At 41.0% G+C, this 9653-nt stretch overlaps 1 protein-coding gene across 1 annotated transcript; it reads left to right on the top strand.

Moving 5' to 3' along the window:
* Positions 1 to 1061: 1061 nt before the first annotated feature.
* LOC143974511 (P2Y purinoceptor 4-like) lies at positions 1062 to 8155 on the top strand. Its single transcript, XM_077475991.1, has 2 exons — positions 1062 to 1273; positions 5368 to 8155. Exon 2 carries the CDS (start codon positions 5377 to 5379, stop codon positions 6448 to 6450), a length of 1074 nt encoding a protein of 357 aa, XP_077332117.1. The 5' UTR covers positions 1062 to 1273; positions 5368 to 5376; the 3' UTR covers positions 6451 to 8155.
* Positions 8156 to 9653: the final 1498 nt, after the last annotated feature.

The following is a 9653-nucleotide window of genomic DNA, read 5'->3' as shown; positions in this document are numbered from 1 at the left end:
TTTTTGGCTTCATCACTTTCTGAGTTACTAACCAAGGTATGCATAGAATGAAGTCAACCTTATCTGCATACTTGTTCCAGATTTGATTTTTTTTTAAAACATTGAATAGGACGACAACTAGCAGTTTTCAAAAGAGGTCATTACTATCAACTTACATATTTCCTTGAAACAAATGTAGCACTCAAAAACAAGTGAAATTTAAAAAAAAATATCCAATCGCAGTTCAGAAATGGCTCTTCCGACAAGCATAGCTCAATTGAAAATTTGGTTTAACAAATTTTCCTTGATGAGCAAATAATGCAATCTCAATGTGTTAAATTCAGAAAATGTCCTCAATTTACCTTCATCTAAGTTCAAAGCTGAGTAGCTAACCATTATACTCAGATAAGATATTGTGCATACACACAAACTGCCTTCCCTGCCAAAAAAAAAATCTTTACTTCTCTCGTCAACCAGTCTTTTGCAATCCTGGGTCATAATCTGGTCAGTAACCTCAATTTTCTCCAATGTATCACCGACCTGCATCTTTTTATTTCAACATATTTTTTGAGTTTTGCATTTAAATTTTAGGGGGAAACAATAGTCAGCCAAAAATGAGCATATAATAACAAAAGAAGAGTAATGATATGAACTGTTGACATACTTGTACAGAGAAAACTGCATGGATTCTAGGCCATTCAGAAAAAAAGTTATTAACAGTCTTAGGGATTTAGCAAGTATTAGAATTATTACCAGGATGAAAATTAGAGTCTATGAATGGCTAGGTTGATTTCCCTGTTTAAAGAGCATGTAAAGTGTTTTGTAGATATTTTCCTTTTTCAACAATTCGCCGCGGAACTAATGATTGTTTAGGATAATTAGGATAATATCGGACAGCAGCGGCCCATCAGACAGGCCATTTAAACACTAAAGCGCTAATGTCTCATTATATAGGTTCCTGGTTGTAAGGAGTGCACTGGATTCTATGGATTTTATACCAGGCAACATGCCAGATTTCAAGCGTTGCCACTATGAATAAACTGAGACGTGCACTCCAAAAATTTTACATTTGCCCAGTTGTCACTTCCTCCTAAATTTGACGTATACATTTTCTATTGTTACAGTTTGCTTGCAGCAAGCCATTGTGTTTTACTCAATACAAGCTATTACCACACAGAGGAAAACACAGAGGATGTACCATAGTTACTTACTTGAAAACTATTAATGGCATACACTTTCTAGTCAAAGTTGCTTTGTGACACATTTCGGAATCGCATGTCTGCTGAGAGAACAGGTAAGAGAGTCATGCTGTGATTTTTATGTTTTTATTCACTGTTTTTCCAAACCTTTTCTCTTCCTTTTATTTCTCCCAACACTAAAAGATCTGGCATATTTTCATAAAAAAAAAAAAAAAAAAATCTACCTTATATTAATTTAGATAAGCTTAAAAAAAAGTAATTTTGTCAGTTTATTAATGTCATCATGATTATAGAAGTTGTAAAGTGGAGTACACAGATGGAAAAACTATCCCAGTAAGGATAAGGTTCAAGTTTGCCGTCACCATGGGTTTGAGATACAGTTCTGCAGATTTCATACTTCTGATTCCTGCAAATGTATTTATATAACAAGCATTTATAGTGCTGACAATTTCCAGAGCTCTTAGAAACTGCATTCACATCAGCCGGTCTTGAAGGAGCTTACAAAAAAAATACAATTATATTACTATTATATTATTATTATTTATATTATTTAACTGATGTGTGCATTTATATGCATTTATATTGTTACCCTTGAAGCCAGTTGAAAAGACCATCTCCCCCTGTACAGTATTTTCTAAAAAGAAAATATTTTGCCTGTCCCGCTTGGCAGTGCCTTTTTTGACAGTAGCTTGCCTATTAACCCTAAAGACTTCAATGGGATTGGCATCTAGGTTTTGGTCTGTCAAAATTCAAACAGGGTTCGCAGAACACTGAGCGGGCTAAACTTGGGAAAATTCACTCATCCCTGGGCACCAACAGCCTGACTTAAACCTGACAGAGGTTCGAATACCACAAGGCTGATTTACCAATAAATTTGAGAATGTTCACACAATAAATTGTGTGAATGTGCAATTCAATTATCCAATCATGAACAGATAAAATAGGTTCAAGTTAATCTCCACACAATTTATTGTGTTAACATTCTCAAATACTTTGGAAATCAGCCTTGATTTCTCTGTCGAAAGTAATAAAAAGTAATAAAAAACAACAACAAAAATGTAGAAGTCGCCAAACCAGCGATGTTCACTTTGCAACCCTGGTCTGAGCCACACAGACTTTTTCCTAAAAATGGCTGATTTGTACTGCATATGTATTCTATGCACACATTCATTCTCATGGGAATGCTACACTATATTGCCAAAAGTATTGGGATGAATGCCTTTACACGCACATGAACTTTAATGGCATCCCAGTCTTAGTCCGTAGGGTTCAATATTGAGTTGGCCCACCCTTTGCAGCTATAACAGCTTCAACTCTTCTGGGAAGGCTGTCCACAAGGTTTAGGAGTGTGTCTATGGGAATGTTTGACCACTCTTCCAAAAGCGCATTTGTGAGGTTACTGAGGTTGGACGAGAAGGCCTGGCTCCCAGTCTCCTTTCTAATTCATCCCTATTGGGTTGAGGTTAGGACTCTGTGAAGCCCAGTCAAGTTCCTACACCCAAACTTGCTCATTCATGTATTTATGAACCTTGCTTTGTGTGTTGGTGTGCAGTCATGTCGTAACAGAAAGGGGCCACGCCCAAACTGTTCCCACAAAGTTGGGAGAATTGAAGTTGGAAGCAAAATCAAAATTTTTTGGTATGCTGGTGCCTTAAGAGTTCCCTTCACTGGAACTGAGGGGCCAAGCCCAACCCCTGAACAACAACCCCACACCATAATCTCCCCTCCACCAAATGATTTGGAGGGGAGCCCAATATTTTTGGCAATATATTGTGGATGAACGAGCTGCACAGAGCCCTGACCCCAACCCGATAGAAAACCTTTCTGATGACTTGGAGTGGAGACTGCAAGCCAGGCTTTCTCATCCAACATCAGTGCCAGACCTCACAAATGCGCTTCTAGAAGAATGGTCAAACATTCCAATAGACACACTTCTAAACCTTGTGGACAGCCTTCCCAGAAGATTTGAAGCTGTAATAGCTGCAAAGGGTGGGGCAACTGAATATTAAACCCTACGGACTTAGACCGGGATGCCATTAAAATTCATGTGCGTGAAAAGGCAGGTGTCCCAATACTTTTGGTCACATACAACATACAGACAATGTCCGGACACCAGTAGGATCCGATTATTGCCCCTCGGATTGCTAATAACCTGTATAAATAACAAAATTATTCCCAAGAAAAAGGGGCTGAAAATCCAGCATCATAACTAACTATATAGCAATGTGGAGCCAGAATCGGATCCCTCCCAGTAGCTCGAGCTGACACAGAAAGTAAAGAAATAGCATAAAGTGGAGACCTGGCCAGGGGAAATAGGAGTATAGCTGTAGACCTCACAGCTACAGATTAGATGCCTCTAAAAATAACTGTAGCATAGCCTCAGATTTGTATGTATATTGCTGATAATGCCCGCTAGATATGTGGACCACTCAATAACAGCTGGAGCTTGTATGCATGGGGAAGTTATATAACAATACCGCTGTATACAAAACTTTGCCATAGAGAAGATTCATGCTTGGAAGTCAGAGGGGTACCATCCCTTGGATTTTATGTTAACACAAGGTGTTTGTGTATATGTGTCCCTCCCTAGGTTAGAGCTTGCCAGGATTGGAGTAAGCCTTCCAATCTTGGATATGTACCTCTTATAGGTCTTCTTTTCAAGGTTGCCCTTTCATGTAGTATTTTTGTATGTCTTTTGTGATATATTTATTTAATCTTTATTCAGCAATGTATGATAGTCAATATTTTGGTATAAATAAAAGGATTTTTGTATTAATTATACGTTGGTGGTTGGTGTCCCTCAGTTACCCTTGCTTTTCTTAGGAGTTACCTGTCTATGGGAACCCACATTTTTCTTTTTGATACTGTGATAAGAGGCTAGAGGACAATCCCACCTTTTTCACTTTAAGACAACATTGACCATTGTTTGTTTTTTACTGTATTTTGGTCACATAGCATAGAGCTAAAATATCACTGAAAATACTTTCCTTAGAATCTAAACCAAAAAACAAAAATGTAAAATATTGCAACTAACCACTCCGTAGATGTGGTGGCTACATTACTTTTAGAAACTAGCAGTAAATTCCGACAGAGCCACCTAATCAGCAGCTCTGCTTGAAGTGATCCTCCATACAGGAGCCCATGCTAAATGCCTAGGTACTGGAGGACACCACAACCAGATGAGCAGTTGAATGTTGTTTCGAGGGGATTCCAATAGGAATCCCGCTTTAATATTTTTTTCCAAAAGTAGGATAAGATATCAAAAATCAATATTTCAAAGGTGATATGAAACGTATGCCTGCATTTGAAAGTGGTGCATTCTCTGCAATAAAAGTTTGGGCTTATATAAAAAAAAATAAACATATACTCACCTAGGTGGATGCTGCATCTGTCCCTCATCAGCTCTGCACTGAAGTGCTGGCCTGTGGAGGAGGGGGGAATATCTGGCTTAATCTCCCAGTGGCTCGCTGTGAGGCTGAGCCAGCTGCCAGTCCAGGCATGTGGGTGGATCCCATCTGTAAAACTAAGAGCGATCCAGAGCCTGGACTGGCTGCTTGACGACAGCCGATGGTGGGCTTTTGCCCACTGTCGACTGAAAACGTGCCACAGGTTTGCAGAACGAACTGCATGCCTGTAATTCGTAGGAGAAATATTGCCAAAAAGCTTTGGTCATACGTCTTCTTTAAGGTAAAAAATGTTTTATAACTTATTTCTCCCCTCCCTCCTTCCTAAACACTTGCTTGACTCCTGTATAGATCTGGCGCTATGCCCAGATGCAGTTCTTCTCTATCCTTTCTCCCTGCATTCACAGGCACAGAGGCAGCAGCAGGAGCCACTGACTCCTGCTACTGTCAATCAAATCCTGTAGGGAGGGAGCAGGGGACAGGGCTGAGATGCACTGTGTATGTCTATGGATGCACACAGCCCAGCTTGGGAGCATGCCCACATGAGTGAGGCTGCTTGCTGAGTGGGCACTCAGAGAAGAGGAGGAGCGGAGAGCACTGGTAGAAGACCCCAAAAAAGGAGGTTCAGGCTGCTCTGAGCAACACCATTGCACAGAGCAGGTAAGTATAACATAATTATTATGTTAGTTTTAAAAAATAGTCTTTACAACCACTTTAAAGCAAATGTATATGTTCAGGCATGCAAAAATATACATGTAAAATTGTGATTGGTTTTACGTTTACAGATTTTTGAGATGTTGAACTCTTCTGGGAATTTCACTGGCTGTCAGCCACAACGCATTAACCCCTTCATACCCATCTTTTTGAGCTTCATCTTCTTCATTGGGTTTGTGATGAACTGTATCAGTTTATGGATATTTTGGTTCAAAGTAAAGCAATGGAACTCAACAGTGATTCTGCAGTTCAACCTAGCTGTCTCTGATGCCATTATCACCCCAGCAGCTCCTCTGATCATTATCTACTCCCTCACTGACCACTGGACCTTTGGATTGTTCCTCTGCCAGTTCAAGGTCTTCTTGCTCAGCACACACATGTATGGAAGCATTTACTTCCTCACCATAATCAGTATCCACCGATATTTCTCTGTTGCTTACACCGTCAAAAGATCACGTTTGACCAGAAAACCATTCATAAAAAAACTTTCTCTCTTCGTTTGGGGTTGTCTACTCTGCCAAGGTATTCCATTTTTCTTTGTCCTTAAAACTTCTGAAGTCCATGGGGTTACAAAATGTCTTAGTTTTCATCAAACCGAACAAGCAGTTTTATTTTTTGTCTGGAACTGGACCATCCTCTTCACTGGTCTCCTTCTTCCGTTTTGCATAACATTGGTTTGCTACACTCTACTGAGTCGATTCATCCTCAAAGTCAACCCAATGAACACCTCCAGCAAAGTTATGGTGTCCAAGTCAATGCAGACGATCTTTGTCTCCCTAATAATATTCATTATCTGCTACATTCCTGTCCATATTACCAGGACTATGGGTGTCACCGTCACATTGTTTTTTTCAGATTTGTGTTCTTTGTTGGAAAATGTTGAAGTTGCCTATTATATCACTTGGATGATGTCAGGAACAAATTGTTGTATGGATCCCATATTATACTGTTATGCTTCCGACAGATTTAAAAGCACATTCACAAGCTGGTGTACTTTTCTACAAAAACGTGAGAGGAACATCACAGACTATGCTCATGGTAAATCAGTTGAGGCTCCATCAGATGGTAACCGCCCTGTTCCTCTTCCAACTATGAGCACCACTGAGACAGGATTGTCAGGGTCAGCTGAATGGGAAAAATCAGCAATTGTTTAAAGATCAAGTCCAGTCAAAACTGATAAATCTGTAGGCTAAATCAACTACTGTCCGCAATCATTCAAGAAACAGCTTACCTCTATGATAAACCTTATTTTGAACCTGAAAATCTCTGTATCTCCATCTGCATATGGGTTTTGGGGCAGTGCTATTATTGAGCTTTACTGACCATAAACAATGTGTTTGGCCATAGAGCCAGAAAATTACAACTGCGATCTGAGTCCATTTTTTTTATTATTTGAAACCAAAACTTAGTTTGTATTTTTAGATAAGATAGGGCTAGAACCTTTGTCAGTGATAAGCAATCCAAAATGTTATACTTGTCACTGAAACAGGGAAATAATATATATCCTCCTATAGGGACACCTATTTTAGTGACAACTATCTAAGCGGGGACTTTCCTTACTTTAATACTCATCTTACTTCCAGTTCTGTCTATGGGAGAGGAAGCGAAGGAAAATCTCTCCAATGACACAAAGGGTCATGAAAAAACCTTACAGGAGTTTTAAGCCTCTAAAAGTTTTGGATTTAGATATACTTTACCTCTGCTGTCAACTTGCATGATACAGAAAGGAGATAAGACCCAGCACATATTTTAAGGAAAAACAGATGGTACACTGCAAATCATCCATTTCCTATTACAAGGAAAGGAGATAACAGATACCTTCATTGTTTTAAAACAAGGTTCTTCTAATGTACCAGCCTAAAAAGCAATTGCTTGAGAGACTTGATATGACTGCTAGTGCCAGAGACATAACAAGCTGGTCTAAGTTACCATGATAAATGCATCATTTGTACAGAACGAAACAAGAAGGAATGGAATGTCCAGTTGAAAAACTACACTTGGTTCAACTGACTCGTAAAATGGATCTGAACTCAAAACATAAAGATTTGCTATGGTATAGGGAACATCTAGTGTTAACTGTGCAGTATTGTGAAATTTAGCATTTTATTTCATTGTAGTGTAAGAAATAATGTACACTTTCTTATTTGTGAGGGTGCCTCCTGTGCCTACCAGTCTCATGGCTTTCCTGCCTCTGACTGCTAGTCCCAAGAAGTTTTTCGAGTAAGATTTGGTGATGTTACTACTGTGCTCACTGTTCTCTTTGTTGGAGGCTCTACCATGAAGAAGCAGTCCTTCCTCTACCATGATGGCTGCCTACATGCAGAGACACAGTGAAGAACAAGGCATGGTAAGTCGGTAATGGGAAAAGATCATCTGCAGAGACCACAGGCAATATTGGGGGCCAGTACTTTTCCCTCTGCCTGGCTTTTTCGGGAACACAGCTTTCAGAGTTCAGTTCTTCTTTCAATGTGTGTATATAGTAAGCAAGTATGTAAATAATGTATATGTACAGTTTATAAGCAGAAAGAACATAAGAATATACTGGTAAGATGTCTGAAAATGAAATGTGATCATTGACCACAGGAATCCATACAAGACTCAACAAGAAACTTTATGGAAAGGAGCACTAGACAGATAAAGAGTCAAGACACACTTATGACCTTACTGTAAAAAGTAAAAGACTGGAATCTTTATCATAGACAGTTAAGATTCTCCAATATGACAAGAACATACATATTATTACTGCTGCAAATTTTTCTGTATCATAATATAAGTGTATATCAGATTTCGAAGAAATTGTAAAACAATGTGCATAATAATAATATGTATGATAAATAAAAAGACATCCGGTGTATTGCATTAATCTTTATGCAGAGCTTACTTCCACAGGAGCCACTAGGAAATTTTCCCAGTTTGTTTCCCAGTGGATTGCCCGGCAGCCAAGCATACGTTCAAAGTCACTCTATGGCTCAATAACAGGTCTGGGGGTGTTCCTTTTATTGTGTTTTTTTTTTAATTATTATTATTTTTGGAGTAACTGAGATAGGGTTGAGGTAGTTGAGTGGGATACTCCAAAAGTGGAGTAAAATGATAGTTACAGCACGGTCAGCCAATTCTGGGGCCTCCCATAAATGATTCCGCCCCGCGCCAACTGCAGTGTGCCGGTGACATGCTTTGTGATCGCTGTGTCCTTTGGACACAGTTGATCAAACATCAGGGTAAAGAACCAATCACAGCAGCTCTTTACCACATGATCATTAGGGATGGTCCTGATGTTCAAATCGAATGTAAATTTAGACTCGAACATCGGGTGTTAATTTTTCCGTAGACAAACCAAACATATGGGGCGTTCACAGGGCAGCCATCAGAAATTGTGGGGCCTCTCCAGGCATTCTCCAGGACCTGCCCACTGACCGTCCCACCAAATCCACCCACTAGCCATCCCACCAAGTCCTTCAGTGCATACACTTTTATTGTAACACTCATACGTCATATATGAAACGCACAGTGTATTATAAGTCATTTAGTGCTTTTAAGGTTTAACAGTAGGAAAATATATTTTGTCCAAAAGAGACATCCCAATCCAGCAGCTGTATGTTCGCAGGCCCCCCTCACACTTGTACGCTCGCTCAGCCCGCCTCACAACAGTATACTCACTGAGCCCCCCCTCACACCTGTACACTCTCAGCCCCTACACACCTGTATGCTCGCAACCCCCTCACACCTGCATGCTCTCACCCCCCTCACACCTGTATGCTCTCAGCCCCCTCACACCTGTACGCTCTCAGACCCCCTAACACCTGTAGACTTTCAGCCCCCCTCACATCTGTACACTCTCAGTCCCCTAACACCTGTACGTTCTCAGCCCCCTCACACCTGTACGCTCTCAGCCCCCCTCACACCTGTACGCTCTCAGCCCCCCTCACACCTGTACGTTCTCAGCCCCCCTCACACCTGTACGCTCTCAGCCCCCCTCACACCTGTACGCTCTCAGCCCCCCTCACACCTGTACGCTCTCAGACCCCCTAACACCTGTAGGCTTTCAGCCCCCCTCACATCTGTACACTCTCAGTCCCCTAACACCTGTACGCTCTCAGCCCCCTCACACCTGTACGCTCTCAGCCCCCCTCACACCTGTACCCTCTCAGCCCCCCTCACACCTGTACTTTCTCAGCCTCCCTCACACCTGTACGCTCTCAGCCCCCCTCACACCTGTACGCTCTCAGCCCTCCTCACATCTGTACACTCTCAGCCCTCCTCACACCTGTACACTCTCAGCCCCCCCTCACACCTGTATGCTCTCAGCCCTCCCTCACATCTGTATGCTCTCAGCCCTCCCTCACAACTGTTTGCTCTC

This window comes from Lithobates pipiens, unplaced genomic scaffold (genome assembly GCF_037356315.1).
Source record: "Lithobates pipiens isolate NorthernLeopardFrog02 unplaced genomic scaffold, aLitPip1_a1.2 Scaffold_1, whole genome shotgun sequence".
Classification (NCBI taxonomy): Eukaryota; Metazoa; Chordata; class Amphibia; order Anura; family Ranidae; genus Lithobates; species Lithobates pipiens.
This window is presented reverse-complemented; position numbering and strand designations above follow the sequence as displayed.

What these genes read in the sequence shown, in the direction of transcription:
- LOC143974511 (XM_077475991.1), top strand. Translation starts at nt 5,377, where the DNA reads ATGTTGAACTCTTCTGGGAATTTCACTGGCTGTCAGCCACAACGCATT.